The sequence below is a fragment of the Microtus ochrogaster genome, chromosome 17, assembly GCF_000317375.1.
Source record: "Microtus ochrogaster isolate Prairie Vole_2 chromosome 17, MicOch1.0, whole genome shotgun sequence".
Lineage (NCBI taxonomy): Eukaryota > Metazoa > Chordata > Mammalia > Rodentia > Cricetidae > Microtus > Microtus ochrogaster.
In genome coordinates, this window is record NC_022019.1 from 4254499 (window position 1) to 4278841 (window position 24343).

The 24343-nt window shown below is 43.7% G+C and overlaps 1 protein-coding gene across 4 annotated transcripts in view; it reads right to left on the reverse strand.

The window, feature by feature from the left end:
• Positions 1-24343, reverse strand: part of Sacs (sacsin molecular chaperone) — an 83490-nt gene that overhangs the window by 30940 nt on the left and 28207 nt on the right. For 3 of the 4 annotated variants that reach the window (XM_026783229.1, XM_013349226.2, XM_026783230.1), the window contains exons 3-6: positions 12335-12485; positions 7307-7394; positions 3367-3452; positions 1610-1721 (exon numbers count right to left, since the gene is read on the reverse strand). In XM_026783229.1, coding sequence (XP_026639030.1) covers positions 1610-1721; positions 3367-3452; positions 7307-7394; positions 12335-12485 — 437 coding nt within the window. Of the gene's footprint in view, positions 1-1609; positions 1722-3366; positions 3453-7306; positions 7395-12334; positions 12486-12563; positions 12895-24343 lie in introns of those variants that run through there. The other variant, XM_026783228.1, reaches the window with a different exon arrangement.

Sequence of the window (24343 nt, forward strand, 5' to 3'; positions counted from 1 at the left end):
AAATAGAAACAAAAAAAAAAGAGGTTCCATGTACTCTGCATCCTCCATCAATAGAACCTATTCTTATACTTATTACAAATCCTTCCTCTTTAGGCCCTTGGCCTGAGCTCTGTTTAGTCAACAGACCTCATTCTTATTCTAAAGGTCACAGGTGCTTTGCTACTTTGCTAGGGGTTTCTAATGTGGTGATAACAGTCACATGGGAACCTTTTTCTTAAATGGTAGGGGACAGAGACCCTGAGGCAGACTCTGGAGTTGGAATCCAAAGCTTACAAAGGCCAGGCTGACTCATGTTTCGTTCTTCACCTCGCAGTCCCTCCACCATGACTCTTACAGGGTCCCCAGCTCCACCTTCTCTTTTGAGATGATCCCTGAGCCATAGGAGGAAGGTGTGTGACTGAGTTTTTTGGTGGTGGTTGTGATGGTGAAGTTCTAAGTTCTGGCTGGCCTGGAATTCATTATACAGATCAAGTTGGCCTTGAACTCACAGAAACCCACCTGCCTTTACCTCCAAGTGCTGGGACTAAAGGAGTGTGCCACTATACACAGCTATTTCAGAGTGTGTGTGTGTGTGTGTGTGTGTGTGTGTGTAATAAAGATGGGAAGCAGAAAGACTTAAGCCGTGAGGCAGAATTTTGAAGTGAAATGCTTCTAGGATCTCTACGTTCTCACTAGCACAGCACATGAGGACAGTGAAAACAGAATGTCCTAGGATAGGGCTGTATGGGACCAGGACTTGCTGCAGACCCCTGAAAGCAAACTGAACATCCATCTAGGAGGCTACATTAAATAATAAAATTACAGCCAAGAAACTACAAGCTAATCCGCTCACCACTGAAAGATCAGTCTCTAGAGCACTGCAGTAGAGTCAGCAAAGTGGCAGAACTCAGAACCAGGGAGCTAGCCTCCTGAGATTATCACATCATATACATCTCCTTACAGATGTAAAGAAAGAACTACGGTTAAGCCTGAAATCTTACATCAGAATGACTGTAGCCACTACAATAAATGTTAAATATTCAATTAACAACAATGATGGTTACTGTCACAAAACATCATTTTGTGACTTATGTGTCCCTAAAATATATCTAAGAAATGAGTTAAGACTTCTTTTTCACAGTAACTGTCCATCATATACAAGTATTCACAATCATCCATCAATTCCAGAGCTGAGATGAACTAAGTTATATACATAGTTTTCAACATTTCAGGGTGCAAGCAGGCAGCAAGTCTATAGGTGATGGCTCTCTTACTGCTTTCCCTTTCATCCTCCTTTTTCCCTTCTCCTATTAAGTCTATGTTCCCACCCACAGCACAAGGGCAGCCCTAAAGTAGAGACCAATATATATACAACTTCTTTCCAAAAGCAGAAGAAATGATAGTTATTTAGAAGTAGTGTCCTTTATCTTATTCATAATATAAAGTGTAGACTGACTGAGAGAAATGGAAAGCTATGTAATTACATTGTCAGCCATTTTATTTTAATTTAATTTTTTTCTTTAAATGTACCAACTAGCAAAAACATTTTCCAAACAAAAGCAGAAAAAGCAAAAACACCTGAATTAAACATGCCAGGAAGTACAAATGATAATCACCAAATTATTCTTACCCTGATATTGTGCCATATCTTTTGACCAAAGAGTGTCCGTTCCATATTGTGTTTCATCATATAAAAATTTAACCTCTGTGGCTCCAGCATCTTCTGCATTCTGAATTAATTCCTAACCATAAAACATACCAAAAATTTATATTAATACAGCCATCTACTGTCCAACTCTGTATTTACCTACAATATCTAAAATGTAAGTGTATCAAAGTGAAGAAACCTCACTACCTCCATGGGTAAGTTAAGCTCTGGTAAGGTTCCTATTGAAAGTAGTCCTATATACACAAGAGTTGCGAAGTCTTTCCCAGAAATTCACACCTGCAAGTCAGCTCTGAATGTGCTAACATTTAGTCTAACAAATCCATGCAAAGCCTTTGTTCTAAGGAAAGAACTCTAGTTCAAAGATCTATACAGATTATTCTGAGATATCTTATGCTGAAACAGCTTCCAAAAACAGACCATTGTTCTCATTTGTTTATCAAATTTAAATGCTCTTAGATACTCATGGGTATTAGTCTACATACACCCTAATAAGCAATATTCTAGACAACCTGACATGCCTAAGGCAGAAAGCTTCTTAGTGATGAGAACCATTCATAAATAGAGTAATATCAATCATTTGTTGGATTGTGAGTGATCTGGTGGGTGCTCAGAAACCTGTGATATAGAAAGGAAAGGGCAAGACATCAACAAAATTCTCAGTCCTCACCACCCCCAAATGCTTCTAAACACCTAACAAACCTTCCTGGAAGCTCAGACTCATTTCTAGCAAAGATCCTACTCCCTCACTTCTGACCCAGTTCCTGTAACCAACAGTTGAATCCTCACTCTGAATTCATGCAGGTCATTCAGGCCACCTCAGTCACATGACAACTCCATAATCATACCCTTCATTACTCCAGAAGTCAATATAAAAAACAGGTCTCAAATTAGCCTTCTATGAACACCATTCTGAAAGGCACACTGAAGCTGCTCCAGTGTCCCTTAAGAGGCAGCACAACCTTTATTCCATGCCTATCTGAGCATGATTCCATGAGCTAACAGACCTTAAAACTTTGGTAGTCTAGAAGAGAAATGAGGGCTTCAGGAAGGGAGCATAACGAGATCATAACAACTCATCCACAGTCCCAGTTCATTCAAGAGGCTTCTTATTAAACACCAAACCTCATTTTCACAAAATCTTCTTTCATTGCCTTTCTTTTGGTTATTTAATTTTTGTTTTTCTATTAATAAGTATATTCAAACTTAGAAAACATATCACAAACCATGTCCATAACCCTAGCACTAAGACTGATGTAGAAGCATTATGAGTTTGAAGTCAGCCTGAATTACACAGAGAGTTCCACTTCATCTTGGGAAAAAAATATATTTGAGTATGTAAAATATAAATAAATAAGTAATTATGCTATTAAACTCTCTCACAGAAACAAAGCTCTAAATTCAGAGCCCAAGCAAGCATATGTTCCTGGCCTCTAACATGGACCTGTGTTAGGCTGTTGAACCACTGGTTGGTTGACTAGTGGCTGGTGTATGTCACCGGGTGCTCTACAAAAGCACTCCTAGAGGACACCATGTTTAAAGAGAGTATACAGCAGCTTAGTGGAGTCCTATACTCCAAGCCCTCCTCCCTTCATGCCAGCTGCAGTCTCAAATCTACTCCGTTCAGCTATGCACTGTGGCTGTGGAGGCAAGGTAACCAAATCTAGATCAAACACAAACACTGAGTTATCTGCTCTGGAAGCAAACCACAGATATCCTACCTTAAGGATCTGTCCTCCTTCTGGGTATCTTCTTAAAATATCCTTAAGAAAATCAACAAGTGGAGGAGTTGTTTGACCAAATCGACCTAAAATACAGAATATATTTTAAAAGATTTAGGAAAACAAAACTTCACAACTCACCACGTAAAGACGGAAGATATACAAGGTGCTGGATCTGTATGGTACTTTTTGACTTTGAATTTTTTAAATGCTAATGTACAAAAAATAGCTTCTGAGAGACACTGAATTATGGAAACTGCTAAATTAAACCAACATATATATTTTAAGAATGTCTTCAAGAATTCTTTAAGAATGGAAGACAAAGAATACTTTGAGGGAGAAGTCATGTCTTTGTTTCCACGAGAAACAATAAGTTATGATTTCCTTCAAAGTTAATAGAGTTCAGATTTGACTGGGGGAGAACTCCTGAGGATTTCGGCTACCAACATGAGGATAAAAGCCAAAAGGACTACAGGACAGGTGACATATATGCTGATCCCTCTACTATGGGAAGAGTTCTGAGACTGGATGAGACATGATAAATCTCTTTGGCTACAGACTCCTCATGACTTATTACATGTCATCCTTTCATAGTGCATGGACAGAAGGTTATACAGTCCAAACAAACTTATAGAGTTAACAGATGCCTTATACTAGCTCAAACATAACACAAAATCATCTGTAGCTGACTTGTGCACACCACACATTCTATACTTGTGTCAATACACACACACACACACACACACATATAATATATATGTTACTTTTTAAAAGTTTATGTATTTTCAGGGGGGGAAAGGGAGTAGATGCTAATGATTACAAGTAGCCCAAGTGATCCAGCCTCTTAGAATGCCTCTGTTACAGTTTCCCCAAAATTCTGCATCCAGAACAGCTTCAAAGCTGCTAGCTGAGATGGTCCAGCCTCACAGACTATTAAGCCAGGACTTCAGATGAGCTCTATACTTTCCCACCACTCAGAAACTAAACAAAAAACAATACAGCTAGCTCTCTCAGGACTTAACCATATCCCAATTTTCTCAGGGTCCCCTGAAGATGCTGTTACCTCCGTGATGTGGGAATGATTTCTTATTAATAAAGAAACTGCCTAGGCCCATTTCATAGGCCAACCCTTAGGTAGGCGGAGAAAACAGAACAGGATGCTGGGAGAAAGAAGTTGAGTCAGTGAGTCGCCATGGTTCTCCCACGCCAGGCAGATGCAGGTTAAGATCATTCCTGGTAAGCCAGCTTGTGGGCTACACAGATTAATAGAAATGGGTTAGATTAATATGTAAGAGCTAGCCAATAAGAGGCTGAAACTATTGGGGCCAGGCAGTGTTTAAAAGAATACAGTTTCCGTGTAATTATTTCGGGTATAAAGCTAGCCGTGCAGGCGGCCAGGTGCTGGGGACGCAGCTTTGCCGCTCTTATTTCAACACCTCCGGGCAACAGGAAATAATTTTAAAAACTACAATGCCTACATTCCCAAAAGGTGGACTGGGTAGTTTTCTGTCATTCAGTGTTAGTCACTGTATAGGGGATTGGTTGCAAATTGTTACTGATCATGGTAAGGAAAGAAACAAGAGAGGTTAGAGTTAAGGATCTCATTTTGAAAAGAGGCAAGATAGGGTAACGATAGGATAAAAGGGCAAATTACTAAATCTACTTTTAGACTAAAAATTAATTACTAGTCTTAAATATTTTATACTGGTATGGATTTGTGTATATTGATACAAATTTAAGGTTGTTTTTGTTAGAACATACCCTATAAATGTTTCTACTCTTATTTAAGTTTTTTTTTTTTCAAGACAGGGTTTCTCCGTAGCTTTTGGTTCCTGTCCTGGCACTAGCTCTTGTAGACCAGGCTGGCCTCGAACTCACAGAGATCCGCCTGCTTCTGCCTCCTGAGTGCTGGGATTAAAGGCATGCGCCACCACCGCCCGGCAAGATACTTTTATATTGACACAAATTTAAGCTTATTTTTACTATACTGTTTATGTTTCTTTCTTGTTTAAGGTATTATACCTATGCAGTTCATTTAAAAATGTAATGTAAAGTTCTAATCCTTGAAAGCTATTATTATAAGTCATTTAGGATAATTAAGAAATATAAGTTAGTAGTTAGTCATCTATAACAATAAAACTTGTAGTCATGTTTGGTATGTTTTCAAGGTCATACAGAGATATATTTTAGATATAGAGATGATCTTTAAACACTTCAGAAACCTACAGAATATCACATTTAAGATGTTTTAGTAACAGAAGGCTTTTCATGAAAATGAGACGGATCTGTTCCTGGCAGCACCACTCTACTTCAAATAAGGATGTTGGGCATCAAAGAACCTCCATATGGAGTTTGTTTTTATTGGCACAAAGTTAGCAGCTCGACAATAAATTGCCCGTGCCTCAATGGCTGAAACTATACTATCCAAATTGGACAAAAAAAAAAGTTACTAGAAAACTTTACCAAGACAAGGTATGACAGTCCTTCTAAATTCCTGCTTCATAGAAAAATCTGTCAGATAGTCTAGGCCTGTAGGCCAAAAATGGATGTGCCAATATACAGAGAAAACTAGGGCAACTGTCTAGGCAGCTAGATGTCTCCATTGTTTCTATAGTTTTGAAACACTTCTTGCTTACTCAGGTAATATTATATCCTTTGTGGGTCTCTGATAGAGTTGAAAATGAAATAGTTATAGTTTTATAGTTTTCCTTGTTACTAAATTCCAAAAAGAAACTTACAAAAAGATATAAAGTTTATAAAATAGTTAAGAAACAGAAAAGCATAAGTTGTTTATCTAAGATGTTTTGAGGTCTAAAAAGAGTTTTAATATGGTAATACCATATTAAAGTTATGATAAAATGGTTTAGTTAAATTCATCGAGATAAAATAAATAATAGAGTATTTTCTCAAATATGCCACATACAAATCAACTGGACATTGTGAATGTAATTCTTACCTGATAACTTTTTATTGTATATAGTTTTACTATGTTAGAGTTAAAACCTTTCCTTTTTATTTAGACATAAAGGGAGAAATGTTGTAGGGTAATTATACACTGTATGAAGAAGTATTTTGCTGTGATTGGTGTAATAAAAGGCTGAACAGCCTATAGCTAGGCAGGAGGAATAGGTGTGATTTCTGGGGAAAGAAAGGAAGAGGAGGAGATTCAAGGTGCATGGGAGACACAGAGAGGAAACAGGAGGTATAAGATGAAACAGAGGTAATGCCATATTATAGAATATAGATTAACATAAATGGGTTAAGTTATAAGAGTTGGCTAAGAACAAGCCTAAGCTATAGGCTGAGCTGTCATAATTAATAATAAGTCTCCATGTAGTTATATGTGAGCTGGCAGCCCAAAGGAAAGCCCGACTACAGAAGTACATATAAAAAGCTACAGAAACTTAATGCATGAACTTGAAGGTCAATCTATAACCATGAAACTATCCAAACATCATTATTACTCCCTTATTCTATCAATCAGCTCCAAAAGTTTCTCCTAACTCCATTTTGTTTTGACTTTATTCTTTTTGTGGAAAAGTATTTAAGATCTCCATTCTTAGCAATTTTATTTGTTTGTTTATATTTATTTATTGCTAAGTAGCTAGGCTGACCTCATACTCCAAGAGCCTCCTGCCTCAGCTTCCTATATACTGAGATTACAGGCATACACCACCATGCTCCACTCTTCTTAGAGGCTTTAAGAACACACACAGTACAGTGGTGCTAGCGCTGGTCATCACAACTGGGCCGTTCACTGTGCAGCAGATCTCCAGATCTCATTTGTTTTGCATAGTTAAATTTCATATTGGACCAACAACTCTTCATTTTGTCCTCCTCCTAGTTCATGGCAGTCACCGTCCTCCCCTCTGTGCCTGGATTAAAATAAAATCTTCAATGGACTGAATTATGCTATATTCTGATAAAACCAATATTATACCTCCCCCTTTTAAGCCTTTTGATTGAAGGTTCACAAAAAGATGACAGCTTTTGGGAGTCAGATCTCCAATCTTGATCCAGTCAGGTAACTGAAACAGAGAACAGAAAATGTGTAAGAAGTGACACAACATCCAATACTGTCATTTCAAAACCTTCCTCAAGTGTTTTCATTCAAGTAACACTTGTTAACCATTCTCACCAAGAAATAAGTTGCTCTGAAGGGAATATTTCAGAAGACAGAACAAAATGCTAGTTAAAATATTTATGTAATAAATACTTTAAATTTAAAAGTTAGAATTTTTCTTTAAATAATAATAAATAAAAATTCACCTATTTGTCCTCTGCCAAAGAATTCTTCCTTCCCTCTTTCACAAGCTAGGCAAGTATTCTACTTGTCCAAATCATCTTAAATTCAGTTTCAGATATATGTGAGATCCTTAACATAAGCAAAACTATCTTTTTGATCAATGCTATCAATATGTATTTGGTATATAGCATAGGTCCAGGAAACTGTAACAGATCAAAGGACAAAAATTTTGACATATTAATATGTATGACAATTTTCTTGGGATTAATCTATTCAGTATTCCCTGAATCAGCAGCATTTTTTATTTATTTTTAGTGGTATCCCACAAAATCATGTTCCCAAGGAATCATGTTTTCCTTTGGAAGGGATTACTACAGATGCCCCCAGCAAGAGAAGAGTAAGCTGTGACTTCCCTGAAAACTGCCTTGGTGCTTGGCCCCTGCTTCTAATGAAGGCGGGTACAAGATGAATTACTGACTCACAGAGCTTACCCCTCTGTCTGAGTCCACTTTCAATCTACTGACATGGTCTACCTGGGCTTTTTCAACAGTCCAAAGATCACAAACCTGACTCCAAAGCTTACCTGAAGGACTGCTTTTCTAAGGTACACTTTACTGACAGGGCCAACTGTCTCAATGTTCAAAAACTCAATGAAGAGAAAGGTGAGCTCATTAGCTTTCCCTCCAGCACCACCTCAGCTTTATTTCACAGACACTCCAGGGGAACATCCCTCTCCAAAGCTCCTCCGCAGTTACTTCTAGGTTCAAGTACATAATCTCCAGTCTCTCCAAACTAACTGTATTTCTCCACTCCCTGCAGCAGCTTCTCCTGTCATCCAGGTTTTAATAACCCTCTCCCATTGGATCTCCTTACTTTCTGTATGTAATCCTTCTGCTCCTCTCGTTGGATGTACCGCTAATGGCCTTGGTTATAAAACATGTTCACATCATACACCTGCTGAACCTGGGAACTATCTTTGAAAACTAGTGCACGTCTTGCACAGGTGCTTAAAGAAACATAATGGAGTAGTTAGGCAGTGGTGGCGCACGCCTTTAATCCAACACTTGGGAAGCAGAGGCAGGTGGATCTCAGTAAGTTCAAGTCCACCCTGGTCTACAAAGAGAGTTCCAGGACAGCCAGGACTGTTACACAGAGAAACCCTGTCACGAAAAGCTTTTTTTTTAAAAAAAAAAGGAGAAAGAAAGAAAAAAGAAAAAGAAACATAGATGAGAACACTGAGTGTCACTAGCAAAAAAAGTCCTTAGAAATAATCCAAATACTATAATGTATTTGAATAGCAAAATATCACACATTAATGAATACTGAACAGCTAAGTTATATATATATATAATTTAGATGTATATTAATAATGAAATATTGAGTGAAAGCTATCGAGCTTATTACATGAAGAATGATAAACTCCTTATAATGGACATAACCAACAAAAATAAATGGAATATTATTTGGGTAATGTATTTAGGTTACACATACATATGAAATACAAACATATACATATACACACATTTATAGAACTATTAAGATAACAAAAAGACAACAGAAGATACACAGACATGAAGGAGAAAGTCAGGCATACAGGCACAGAAGAGACATAGGATATTCATAACATCATCCATGGGTGATCATTCTACAGGTTAATTAACCATCTAACTAATTACTAAAAGAAAGTCACACATAAATCAATGATCATTAGCCCAGTTTAGGATCATTAAGGTGCACTGAAAGAAAAAATGGTAGAGCAAAGGAAGGAAACATAGGAAGTTTCCAGGTTTCCAATTCAATCAATTGCAAGAAACTAGACACCTAATAACCTAAGTACATAGCCAGACATAACTGAGAGTCTGACAACAGACAGTCTGGTAGACTTTACTGATTCTCCTAAAGAGCAATCAGACAGTAGAGATGTCCCAGCAGCACTATCTCCTATGGAGCGTGCCATGATCTGGTGGCTTGTACAGGCCCTCTCCCCTTCTCTCCTGGGCACTACAACTAACCAAAGAAAGGTCCCTGTTCTCCTCCCATATGTACTATGTCCCTATTCATTGTTTTTAAAATCGATTATAAAATCATCAGAATCTTGGTCTTGTCAGCCTCATTCTCCCTTACAAACCTCAGAGACATGCATCTTCAATTAACAGCAAACAGTAACTCTACCCAAATTATTAAACACTACGACAATATAACTGTTCAGCAGATCACCCAACATTTCCTTTTTTCAGTGTCAAAGACATAGGGAGGTGCTCAAGAGTCAAAAGTTGGGGTTATAGGGAATGGGGTATTGGAGAGGGACATGACATATTTGTGATGAATTAAAAGACAGAAAAGCTAAATCACCATCTACTATCTGTTATGATCCGCTGCTCACCCTGAAATATTCAGAATTTAGTAATGTCAATCTAAAAAGTCCTGAGCAGCATGGGACTGAAAGGTAAACCCCACCTGTGGAAAGAATGCCAACACACAATGCTTCTTTTGAGCACTAAAGGAGGCTGTAGGTATAGAGGTCAGAGAACAGTGTCTGGAGGAGAGCAGGGAGTGGAGGGCACAGAACAGGACACAGGAGCTCAGTAGTTCTCTTCCCACACTTTCCAAATACAGAAAGGGAGAGGTGCTAACTATCGGCCACGGCCTAGAATTCTGTCTTCAACACCGACCTCTCTCTGTTTCAGATCTGCAGCTGGGAGCTGACTTTCACCGTCTCTAGAGCCACACACCTTAGAACTGGCTAGACTGGACGTGAAAGCAGAAACTAACACACACACGGATTTGGCTCTAGCAGCATACACATGGCAGCAGCAAGCAGGATCTGGGTCACCCACTTCTCCATTACTTGCATTTTCCCTGTGGCTTCTATGTCTTAGCATCAGCAGAACCACACACAAAAGCAAACTGACTGTCACATTTCTTCCAGAACAAGCTGCCAGTCATCCACTAAGGAAACCTTGGTCTCCTGGTCTGACTCCAGACTTAAAAACATGCTCTGTAAAGCCTTTTGCCTTATTCTACACCCACTGTCCATCCTTTAGGTCAGCGGTTCTCAACCTTCCTAACGTTGCAGCCCTTTAATACAGTTCCTCATAAAATTATTTTTGTTGCTACTTTATAACTAATTTTGCTACTGTTACGAATTGTAATGTAAATATCTGATATGCAGGATGGTCTTAGGCAACCCCAGTGAAGGTGCCACAATTCTCTCCTTTACAGAGTGTCCTATATAGCCTTTGATTTAATTATTTGTGGTGTGTGAGAGAGAGCGAGAGAGAGAGACACACAGAGAGAAGGCAGAGACAGGAGCGCATGTGTGGAGGTCAGAGGACAACTCTGTAGAGACCCTTCTCTCCTCTGACCTTTGCAAGGGTTTCCAGAATTAAATTCTGTCGTCAAGCTTGCACAGCACTGAGGTATCTCACTGCCTCCCTATGCTTTCAACTTCACCTTCACAGCCGTAGACTAGAACCCCATGACCTCAAAACCAATCAGTGATAGACACCGATCTCCTTCACCCTCCTAACCACCCAACCCAAACAATATGACCACTTCTTCCACCAAGCACCCCAAATCTGAGCTTTTCAAAGGCACCTCAGAGACACTTCCAATGGCAAAAGCTACAACTGAGTCATTGGAGTAAATGCATCTAGGGAACAGAATGACAAAGGAGAAGCAGGAGTAAGGTGGGCAAGGCATGGAGGTGACAGATAAAGAAGGCAACAAAGGTGAGTGTCTCTTTTTGATTCCACCTCAACTCTCTGGGCAAGCCAGTGTGTGAGAGAGGCAGCGAACACCCCGGAGAAAGTACAGGTGCATAAAAACAGATTCACCAGAAATCTGTTTAAGTGTACAGGAAATCAGAAAACTGACCCAGGTATATAAAAAGTCAAGACCACACTGGAGAGTAATGAATTGAGCAGTATGGAAATCCAACTAGAAATGTCATCGGTGTCGCTCAAGTAACCCCTGTAATTTCATTAGAGTATTTAAGTCCTGGACATGCTGTTCTTTACCGAATAGAGAGGTAAGATATTAGAGTTATAAAGAATAAGATCATTTTCAATAAAAAGTCATTTAAATTTCCCATTCAAGGAAACTCCAGGATTTGTCCCATCATCTAAGAGGATATATGAAATGTTGCTATTTTCCAAAATTGTGGTCTACTAAGACATTCATTGGCACTTCAGAAGTTTTAGATTTTCTCCTCAAAATAGCAGTAAGGTATTAATGTCTGAAGTCCCTTTTCAGCTGTAGATTTCCGTGATTCATAGAAATTAGTGGAGAGTGCTTGCCCAGCACGTGCAAAACCATAAGTCTCAGCCCCAGAACCACAAGGGGCTGGGAAGGGCTCCAGAACAGGCCGTTTTTAAAACAGCATTCTTGTTCAATTTAGGGCCTGAAATAAACGAGTGATGAATCAGAATGGTGATGTCTGAGATTTTTTAAACGCCTCGGTTCACAATGCCCATCAAAAAACGTTCGTCTTAGGCAGTGAAGATTCAGGAATCTGGAACCGTAAATGGAAAACAAACAAACAAAAAAAGTCACTACTACCGGCAGGCGCACGCTCCTGCCATTCTGCCCCGGCTATCTGCAAAGCTCGAATGAATCATCGGAGCATCAGTCTTCCGCGACAGACAGGAGCCCCTGAGTTTCCTGCCGCCAGCACGCGACGGCGGCGCCCATCTCCCCGGGGCAGGCCCGGAGCCGACCTACCTCCCGGTCTCCGCGCCACAGCCGCTGCTCCGCCACCGGGAAGCCGGTCTCGGCGAAGATGCGCTCCTTGAGGTCCCGCGCGGTTGCGGTCGCCGGCACCGCCACGGTCCTGCAGCCCACGCAGCCGCGGAGCACGGTCACGCGGACCCACCTGCGCCAGGCAAAGGGATGGTCAGCGGGGTTCGCGCGCGGGCCACTCGGCCCGCCCTCCCACCCGGGGTCTCGTCACCTGTCCCCCATGGCGGGCTCCCCAGGCCCGCAGGCCGCCGCCGCCTCACGCCCAGTCCAGCCGCTCCGAGAGGCCCGCCGCTGGCCCTGACGCGGGGATCCTCATGTCGTAGGCCGGCGCCGCCGCAGCGCTCTGCCGCAGCCCGCAGAAGAGGCAGAGGAAGGCGCCGCTGCGGAGGAGGAGCGAGCCCCGGCGCGGCCGCGCGCTCCCGACGCAAAGGGCCGGGCGGGCGTCGCCCGCGGGCACGCGCGGCCCCAGGACCGTTAGCTGGCGAGCGGCTCCTCGGCGGGCTACGCCTTTCCAGACGCGCCCTGAGGGCCGCTACTGTTCTCCCCTGAGCCCCAGGCCCCGGCCCCGGCCCCGCCCCCTCCAGGGAGGCAAGGACGGCCCCGCCCCCGCTCTCAGGCCACGGCCCCAGGCACACCCCGGCGGACGGCTGCCGTTCTAAGAACCCAGCTTCGCCTTGGCTCCGCCCCTCTTCTGGGTGGCTAAGGACCGCCCCGCGCCCTCCGCCAAGCCACGCCCCCCCGGGAGCTTAGACTTCAGCCCTTCAAAGGAACCTTGGGCCCCGCCTCTGTCCCGCCCTCTCTCCCAGGCCTGTCTCTTAAGGAACGACACCACCGGCTCCCTCCCGAGCCCACGACACACAGAACGGGACAGCTGAAGAGCTGCCTGCCCCTACCTAGCCCAACCCCACTGAGCAGCTGCACGACCCCACAGGCTACGCCCCATCCTGCCCTGTCCAACCTGGAAGGTTAAATGAGTCTTCCGCCCCGCCCACATGCCAGGCCCCGCCCAGTTCTGCCCGGCCCCCTTCTGCGGGGATTTAAAACTCTGAAATTCGCAGGAAAAGAGGTGTATTGCCCTGGCTGGAGTTAAATCTGTAAGGAGCAAACATTTCTAGGGCCTAGGCCTTCACTCAAGAGTCTCATCTCCAAACAAGAGGGAGACGCCGAATTGCAATATCGTTTTTCCTGTTCGTTAGACCAGAAGTAGGATGAACGCTTCAGACGTGGAGACAATCATCGCTGTAAACCTGGCACTAGGGAAGCTGAGGTAGGAGGATACCCGTGATTTTGAAGTAAGGCTGTGCTGTCTGCGAGGCTGACTCAGAAACCAAAGGGGGAAGGGCAGAGATTCATACATTAGATTTGCTGGAGGCAAGAGAGCCAGAAGCTATACAAGAGGATACACATAAGATATTTTAACAGCAAATGTACCTCATTTGGGTTGCATTTTCTTACACTCGATGGGATAAGTCTCCCCCCACCCTGTCACATCTGCAACTCTGTAGAACTAGGAATGGGGTGGCATAATAGGGTCACCCCACAGCTTTAACTTAAGTCGCCTTGAAATTAAAAGGTGAGGAAGGCTTCATCAGTGAGTATCAGGTGCCTCTTTCCACTTATTCTCACAGATCCTGATGAAAATTGCAAAATCAAAGCCTTCCTCTGCTACAGCAACCCCAAAGCTACACGGTGAAATAGTTAAAGGGTGATTGTTACTTGAAATATTCTCACCAGAATAAGAGCTCTATTTTAGAGTTAAGCCTAAAAAGTGACATTACCACTTCTCTGCACTCCTCTCAATATAGTCAGAATTCATCATCAGAAGGAAAAACACAGACTACCCTGAGAACTGTCCAGTTATTAATAAAGCTAAGGGAGACGATGATGTCCGTCAAGATTGCCTTTTGCTATTGGAAAAAGTTAGTTCATCAACTAGAGAAAACTACACTCTCAGCATAAAGATCCTGCTAAGAAACCCCAATGGCCAAATATTTTATTTTTAAGTTAGATAACCCTGTACATGTGAATGCACTGGGTTATCGACAAATAGAAAAACAATAAGGTTTTTTTATCTATGGAGATTTCTTCTTCTCCCTCCATCCCTCCTCTCTCCCAAGCACCATGCTCAGCAATTGTAACAGGTCACCACCCAGACCCCAGGACAAGCCTTCAGGTTAAAAGACTTCAGAATTAGGGTCCACCTTCTATTCTTTGGCCTTCCCATATGCTCCTTCCCTGGGTACCAAGAGGATGTGGTAACAATAGAACGCAGACATGGAGTGGACATCATGAAAGGATAGAATGACCTCAGCCACTGGGCATGCCACAAGAAGTACAGTCAGCCTGCAAGGATGCCGGTCAGAGGCAGCCTGAACATGTAGGGCAGAGTGCCTTTGGGCTACACCTCATAATGGTTTTACTCACGGGAATTGCAGATCTAGAGCTCGGAGAGGTGTCAGAGCTAGCACTGTAGACTGAGGAATCACTAGCTTCTTCAGATAGTACTGAAAAGCTATATCCCAACTGGACACACTCCTGAATGACAAGGAGGTTCAGAAAATGAAACAAAGTATCTAAGCAACTGTTTGAGTAGACACGGTTTCAGTTTTACCAGAAAGCATTCTGGACATGACAATGCTGGTGGTTACAATATCAGGGCTGTAATACCATGGAACCGCACAATTCAAAATGGTTCAGAAGGTAAAACTATATGTGCCACCATATTAAAATATAGCACTGCTGGGCAGTGGTGGCACACACCTTTAATCCCAACACTCAGGAGTTAGAGGCAAATGTATTTCTATGTGTTCAGAGCCAAACTTCTCTATGTAGTGAGTTCCAGAACAGTTAGGGCTGTTACAGAGAGAAACCCTGTCTCAAACAACAACAACAACAATAATAAAATATAGTATTTTACTATTTTGTTTTCTGAGACAAAGTACAAAGCACAAGGTGGTCTTGAAATGTCAGGACCCTCCCACCTCGGCCTCCTAAGTGCTAGGATAGGATATGTGGACATGTATTCAGCTAAACTGTATCTTTTTTTTCTTTTCCCATATTTCTGAAAAGCACAGAAACACTAAAGAAGTTGACTAGACCAGCTGCCAACATTTGGAACTAGCAAACAAAGGCAGGCAGCAGGGCAGTGACATGAGTCATCTCACACGGACACACATCATATTACATACCGACTGCCAGGTAGCAATGAAGTACAAAGACTGCAAAGTTAAATGAACCGCTGGCATGTGAATAGGACAGAGCAGCAAAATACCAACAGGACCGCCATGATTCTACCAGGCAAAGAGAAAAGCCGGTTCCATAGGGGGTTTGATCTTATTTCCTAAATATGCAAGGGATTTATTATTTATTCACTTTTATTTATCTAAGACAGTCTCCTTATGTACCCCTGGCTGGCTGGAACTGACTGCATAGACCAAGACACCCTTGAATTTGTTGCAATCCCTCTGCCTCCTGAGTGCTACCATCACCCCTTGCAAGGATGTGTGCTACCTAAATAAATGACGACCAGTTTGACAGAAGCCATCAATGTAGATGAGTTGGGAGAACGAAGATTGTTCGGTGGGAAAAGTGCTTGCCATGTATGCATGAAGGACTGAGTTAAGTTTCCTACCCTGCACACTGGTGTCTGCAGTCCCTGAGTTTGCGGAGGGTTTAGGAGCTGGGTGGGAGATAGACAGATCTCTGAGGTTACTGGTCAACCAATCTCGACAGTCAGTGAGCTCCAGACTCATTGAAGAAACCCTGTCCCAAAAAGGGGGGGAGGAGGAGTGGGAGGAAGACGTGGAAGAGGAAGAGAAAGAGGAGGAGAAGGAGGAGAGAGAGGAGAAGGAGGAGACAAAAAAGGCACGTAGGCTTCCATGTGTACACACATGGACAATGCACATGCTACTGAGGGGATCCAGTCACACAGGCCAGTGTGCACACATGGACATGGACAGTGTACATGCTACTGAGGGATCCAATCACACAGACCCATGTACACACATGGACAATGCACATGCTGCTGAGGGGATCCAGTCACACAGACCCATGTACACACATGGACAATGCACATGCTGCTGAGGGGATCCAGTCACACAGGCCCGTGTGCACATATGGATATGGACAGTGCACATGCTACTGAGGGGATCCATCCTTGGAGATGATCTCCACGGATTTAAAGGGTGAGATTATTTTCACACATGAAAATCATGCAGCTTGGAATCAGTAAAGACAAGAGAGGGCCCAGGCCCGACTTCGTCCTTCAGGCTCCTCCCAAGCAGGAGAGAGTAAGGCTAATGGGGATCCTGAAAATCCTTATTTTAATAACCAATGAAAGTAACTAAAGCTGCTAGTTTTCTGCTTACATCCCAAGGAAGGATGAGAAACAATAGGCAACCAGGCTAGTGATAGATAGGCCCTCCCTGTGATGTCAGGGGACAGGAGACACCATTTAAGGCAGTCAGAGATGAAGGTGAGTGGCTGATGTGCTCCACTCTGAGATGAGCCTTTAATTAGAGACCTGAAGAAAATGAAGGAAACAGAGGTGACACAGCTTCGTGCATAAGAAAGGGACTCAGAGACCCCCCCATAGATGACACTTCTTCATGTTTGCAATGGTGGTGTTATCGCTTCTTCCCCCACAAGTCACGTCTGCTTTCTTTCCAAATCTGTTCCTTTCTTGTCACATGATCAGATTTTTAATTGATACCTGTCTTAGTCAGATTTCTACTATTATGATAAAACACCATGATCAAAAGCAACTTGGGGAGGAAATGGTTTATTTTGCTTACAGTCCCACATCACAGACTGTCACAAAGGAAGTCAAGAATTCAAGGCAGGGACCTGGAGACCACAGAGGAATATTGTTTTATGACTGGCTCTCCAAGGATGAGAAAAGGGCAAGAAAGAAAAGCACGAGAGGGCGGTTATGGGAAAGGAGAAGAAAGGAGGAAGAGAAAGGAGGAAAGACTGGAAGAGAAGGCGGGAATGAAAGGGATAAATTAGGAAGGAAAGACAAGAGTGCAGGAGGGAGGAAGGCAGGGAGGGAAAGAGCCAGAATAAAGGAAGGGGAAAGAAAGAAGCGAGGGAAGAGAGATAAATGAGAAGGAATGGAGACGGGCATGAAAGAATTGAGGGAAATGGAGAGGAAGGGAGAAGGGGAAAGGAGAGAGATTGGAGAGGGGAGAAGGGAGGAGAGGATGGGAAAGGGGGTGAAAAGGGAGAGGGAAAAGTGGAATAAGGGAATGAGGAAAAGGAAAAGAAGGGGAGGAAGGGAGGGAGGAGTCGAGGAAAGAAGGAAGAAAAACAAGTGGAAGTGGGGGGTTAGAAAGAAAGAAGGGGTCCCTAAGAAATGGCTTTTGTGGTACCAAAAGATGCCATGCAAGCTTCCAAAGAGGAAACAACCAACAATCCTACTCCGCTAGGACACCTATGAACCACACTGATGACCATCAGCAGTGCTGCAGCAGTGGCATGCACACCTTGGCACATACCAACAGCTCTCTATTTGGACATAAGGCTGCTCCACAAGATGGGTACCATACCTGGTTCTGGAAACCTAGTTAACTATTCGGTGCTAGTGGAGTCATGGTTACTGGAGGCAACTCTACAACCGCTAATTTACTAATCCAACACAATCCCTAACAACAACCTAAATATTTGTCTGTCTACCCACGGATCAGTGTAGTCTTCGCCTCTCATCAAGGAAACTTCTCAGACAGAGATTATTACAGAAAACCACAACAATCAATATGCAGAGATATGGAACCTAGTCCCAGCAGATACATTTACAAAACACTCCCACAGCCAAGGCTCAGGGAATATCTCCATGTGGAAGAGGGCAGCAGGATTGTAAGAGCTGGGGAATCAAAGACTTGGCTGTGAGATTGTGTCTCCTAGGAACTCCAAAAGCCCCAGCCGCAAAGCCTCACCAACGTGACCACCCAAATGTAAGAGGGACAAGAATGACACCAAAAAACATACCAAACTGCTCAGGGAAAAGCCCAGGGGCCTCAGCCCTACACAAAGAGCTACAGGAAACTGAAAAAAGCTAGGAGTGGGGATGCCATCTGCCCCAGAGAGGATGACACCAATATCAAGCAGTCAGCCCTGAAAACATGCATACAAGTAGCGTTATATGGACTCGACAGATTATATTCAGAAATATACATGTATGTACATATACATATGTGCATGTAATAACACTGAAAAACGAGACCGTGAATCTGAAGGAGAATGGGGAGGGGTACATGGAACAGTGTGGAGGAAGTAAAGGGGGGGGAAATGTTGTAATTACAATATCAACAATAAAATTTAAATAGAAGAAATGGGGGGAATTAGGTGGAAGATGTGGAAGAGGCAATAGGGAACAAACAGGGGATGAAAGAAGAGATGATAACTAGAGAAATATGGGAAGGAAGAAGGAAGGGAGAGTGAGCGAGAAGGGAACGTAAGGGGGGAAGGGAAAATGGGGTGGTAGGGAATGAAATGGGAGAAGGAAGTTGGGGAAGTGGGAGGAAGAGGAGTGGGGAAAGGGAAGGGAGAGAATATGGGGAAATGGAAAGAGGAAGGAGATAAATGAGAGGAAAGAAAGGTGGGAAGTGGGGAGGAAAGAAGGAAGAGAAAAAAATGAAAAGAAATAGAACGGATGGAGGGATGTAGGGAAAGGCATTGAAAAGGAGTGAAAGAGGAGAGAGGGAAGAAAGTGGGGAAGGAAAAAGCGGAAAATCTCAGGGAGGGAGAAAGGGAGCGATGGAAGGAGGAAGAGAGAGAGGGAGGAAGAAAGGAAGGAAGGAATGGGGAATGAAAGGGAAGGGGAAGGAGGAGGAAAAGGAAAGGGGAGAAAGGAAGGAAAGGAAAAGGAAGGAAGAAGGGAGGGAATGGAGGGAAAGAAATGTATAAGAAGGAAGGGAAGTAAGAGAGGAGTAAGGAATGGATGGAAAGAGATAGAGAGACTCAGAGTCAAGGAAAGGAGAGGAGAAAAACAGATGAAGAGAGAGGGAGGAAGGGGGAAGTGAGGTGCAGGTGGGAGAGTGCAGAGAAAGGGAAAAGGAAGGGAAGGAAGGAAAAAAGAGGGAGCATGGAGGTCAAATGTGAGAATTAAAAAAGATATCAATGGAGAAAGGGAGGGGGATAAAGGGAGGAAGGGCAAAGGGAGACAGAAAAAGGAAAGAAAGAATGGAAGTTAGGGGAAATGAAGAAAGGACATGAGAGAGAGTGAAGAAGGGGAAGGTGGAAAGGGAAGGCAGGGAGGAGAGAGGGAGGGGGAGGGGCTGTGTATGAAAGAGTGTAAATGGGAAGAAAGGAGGGTAAAAAGGAGGGAAATGGATGGGGAAGAAAAGAGGCGGAGGCAGGGGAGGGAAGGGGATGTGAGAAATGGGGAAGGGGTGAAAAGAAATGTAGGGGAAAGAGAAGGAAGGGGAAAGTAAAAGGGAAGGGGTAGAAAAGAGGAGAGGAAGAAGTGGGGAAAGGTAGGAGAGAGGAAAAGGAAGAAGGGGGAGGGAAGGAAAAGATGGGGGCAAAGGGGAAACAGGAAAAAGGGATGGCAAAAGGAATGAGGAAAAACAGGAATGGAGGAAGAAAGGGAGGGATAGAAAAAGAGAGGGGAGAGGAGAAGATAAGGGAAGAGGGAGTGAGGCAGAGAAAGGAAGGGAAGATGGAGAGAGGTGGGTAGAGAAAATAAGGAAGGATAAATGGGAGGGAGAAAAGGAAAACGGAAGGGCAGAAAGGAAAAGAAAGACTAAGAAGGTAAAGAATGTGGTAGAAGGGGGGAAACGGGAGAGAACGGAAGAAAGTGGGAAAGGGATTGTCATGGCAACTGAGAAGGGGCTGGTTGGAAGGCTGGTGAAGGTAGAATGACAGGTACGGGGAGAAGAGTGCCCCGGTCAAATTCTTTTGTCAACTTGCCTCAAGCCAGGATCATATGGGGAACAGGAACTTGACTGAGAAAATGCCTCCCTCAGACTGGCCTTAGGGAAATCTGCAGGGCTGAGGGAGGGACTAGAGGGAGGGAAAAGGGGAGAGAGGGAGGGAACAAGGAAGAAGAAAATGCCCAGAAAACAAAGAAACATGAATATATGTACATATATCTTCTGTTTGGAATAAAGAGAAGAGCGCGTCCCAGGGATGCAGTGTTGAGGGTTTATGAGTCGCGTCTCACAGCCTGTCTTACTGGTAGAGAACCATCAGCTCTCCCCTCACCGGTTAGATAGAGACACACATGGAACTAATTGTTGTTCCTCAGGTTAATGAGTCAGCACAAGGCTGTTAAATAAAGTGAGGATGTGCTGGAAGATGATTCGGGTCGGGGGTAAAGACTTGCAGTTCAAGCCTGATGGCAGGAGATGGATTCCCGGTGAACATGTACAAGATGGACAGAGCCAACGCTGCAGTCCACACACATTCCGGGACATACACTCCCCACATAGGGTTTTTCTGTGTAACAGGCCTGGCCGTCCTGGAACTCACTCTGTAGAACCAGGCTGGCCCCAAACACATAGCAATCTGCCTGAGGCTGGGCCCAGGGGAAGCTTTGGGGATCCAAGCCACACACAGTGTCTTGAACTCACTTTCCTATGTCCATTCTGTGTGAAGGTCCTCCTTGTACGAGCGCCAGCCTAATGAGAGCCAAACTAGCAAGTGAAGATTTTTCTCACATGCCTGGCAGCTGTGGGAAGGCCACCCCTCAGCCCTGTCAGGACCAGAGACTTAGTGTTATACTAAGTCAGTCTCTCTTTTTGTCCTAAAATAGCCAATACCAGCTAGGGAGGATGGTTCACACATGTAACCCCAGCACTTGAAAGGCTGAGGCAGGAGGATTGTGGTGAATTTGACATTACTCTGGGTTACACGGTACCAGGCTGGTCAGGGCTACATAACCATAAGGTGGTTAAAAGGAAAAAGAAAAGAAAAGAAAATGAACAGAACAAGGGGTTAGCAGGGTTTCAATTTACCCAAATTCAATGTATGGAGCAGCAAAGTCTGAGGAAAACAGGAATTTTCCCAGCAGGCTTCTGTTTCTTCTGATTGGCCAGAACTGGGTCACATGATCACCATAGCTGCAAGGCCAGCCGAGGAGGCGACTGATGGCTTTTCTTTTTCTTTTTTTTTTTTTCTGATCAAATAAAGATACTTTATTTTTTTTTATTTATTTTTTTTTTGTTTTAATTTAAGCCTGTGTTGTAGTCAGAAGTGAAGGGGAATGCTAGCTGAATCATCCATCTGTGTCATCTGCAATGCTGCTGTGGCTGGAAACCCAGGGGAGGTACTTTCAGAGTGTCTGCAAGAGTATCAGGGAGCGGGAGCTAGAACACCAGCAGAGCTGCCTACTAACATTAACCACACTTTCGAAGACATCAGGGAGGAGAACTTTTCATGCAGGTGACTTCTGTTCACCTTGGAGCGGGACCTTGGCAGATTATGTTTTTAAAATGTTTCCTCTGGAATGACAATTCAATTCTCTGACTAAAGCAAATCCAGGCAAAGTCATGAATTCCACCCTCCTCCCCACCCCCATCTTCTTCAAAGGTCATCTCTCCTCACTCCTGGAAGGAGGCAGCTGTCTCACAGGCCAGGGCTGGAGAGCTGAGAAAGGAAGGATAATGCTGCCCCTGCCTGGCCAAGACACATCATGTTAAGACAGATCCTAGAGATAAACACCGAGGGTAAAGTAATAGAAAACACCCACAGTGATTGGGCTACTCTGATGTGCATGTCCTCTGTGACAAGAACCAAACACAGTGAGGAACCTACTGAAAAAAGCACTAAGATGATGCTGGTGATGTTGGAAACATGTCTTACCCGAGGGCAAGGGCAAAGGAATGACTTCTCCATAAAAGGAGATTATGATAGCTACTCATTCATTCAACTTAATTAGCCTCGTTATATAACCTATGTTTAAAGTATATAAAATTGAGATGACAAGCATACTAGAATCCCAGCACAACTTTGTTGCACAGAATATCAAATTTTCTGCCCACTTTAAGTTTCTTTATGGAAAAGTAAGTTTCATATCCACTACAAATCTCTGCATGGAAAATTTCTCTATGGCCAAACCAACTACTCAACTGAGGAATTCTTCAAACTGATGTGTGTTCCTGTACACTATTAGTTTTTGTTTTTTAAGTGTGCGTTACTTGACAAAACACCAGCCAAAGGTGACTTAAGGAAGGGAGGGTTTGTTTGGGTTCACAGTTTGAGGTTCTAGTCCGTCACAGGGCGGAGGGCATGGTGGGAGCCGGTCACATTACATTCACCATCAGGAAGCAGAGACAAATGAATGCTGGTTTTTGACTTGCTCCTGCCGTTCCCCTTTTCATCCAATCCAGAACTCCAGTCCACGGAAACGCGCCACCCACAGGCATGGTGGGTCTTCACTCCTCAATCAAACATCTCTGGAAACACCTCCACAGACACACCCTTGTCTCATAGGTGGTTCCAAGTCCTCTGAAGTTGGCAATGAAGGCTAGCCCTCAAACACAGTGCCTGCCTCTTTTGGAGGAAGAATTTCACATGTATTTGTTCCTGCAGGACAGCTTGCGTGTACTAGGTTGTATGTATACAAGTGTGCGTGTACTTTGGTGTATGGAAGCAATTGTCACGGTTATTTTAGCACACCACAGATCTTTGGGACTCTATTGTGGACTGTTAACACTTAGAAGCATACTCAGGACCAACAACCAGACTTCAGACCATCAGCATCAGATGCAATTGGTCTACATGGGAGAGAAGAGGCCACATGTGTGTCCCTACTAGTCCTTGCCATGGACTGCAGGCAGCATCCAGACCTGTGACAAGACAGGGCCAGGTGCCACCCGGTAACACTAGTGATATTTCATCTTGGTTAGTGTGAAGCTGTGCATCTGACGCCTCAGCCTTCTTCTTTCCCTCGGATTCTAAACTTCTTTTTGACCACTCTCCATTAGAGCTCTCCCTCAGACTTCTGCTCCTCAAAGAACCAAGGAGGCTCTCTTCCCTCTGCTGGCCTGCGGCGTCCCCACACCTTCCCTCTGCCTCCCACAGCCCTACCACTCCCCGCCTGTGCGCACACAGCACGGTCAGCATCTCTTTTCTCTCCGCAGCACTTTCTGGATGAATACTCAGATAAAAATGCCACTAGGACAAACACGTTTGGGTCCAGCACATGACTTAAATCCAACACCCACACAAAGGCATGGCTGAGAACTGCAGGTGGTGGCATTTGGGTTCTTTAGGAAGACGTGACTTCAGAGAAAAGCCGGTGTGGATTATCACACAGAACCAGAGTCAGCAAGCTGAGAGGGGGCAGGTGACAAGGCCTGATGTGCCACAGAGCCCGAGTCTGCTTCAGCTGCCACCACAGGCCACAGACACAATGGACTGAACTATGCACTCCTCACAGCACTGAGGACTGGAAGTTCAAGGTCAAAGTGCAGGTAAGATAGGTCTCATCCCCATCTTAGCCGCACGGCCTCTTTGCTGTGTGTCTCCGTGGTCTCTGTTACAAAGGTTCCTATCATGGATCCTAACCCTTAAGAACTCATATAACCCTAATTGTCCTCCTCAAATACCTTACCTTTGAATACTACTAAGGCTTGTTGTAGGAGGCTGCTTGTTTGTTCCTGCTGCTCAGCCTCAAAATAACCGCACAGAAACTGTATTAATTAAATCACTGCTTGGCCCATTAGCTCTGGCTTCTTATTGGCTAGCTCTTACATCTTAATTTAACCCATTTCTATTAATCTGTGTATCACCATGTGGCTGTGGCTTACTGGCAAGGTTCCATCCGGTGTCTGTCTCTGGCAGGGCTACATGGCTTCTCCATGACTCTGCCTACTCTTTATATATATATATATTTATATATGTATATATATACATATATATATATATCTGGCTATATATAGCCTGGCTATATTCTGTTAAGCCATTGGCCGAAAGCAGCTTCTTTATTCACTAACCAATAAAAGCAACACATAGACAGAAGGATTTCCCACACCAAAGGCTGCCAGGTAT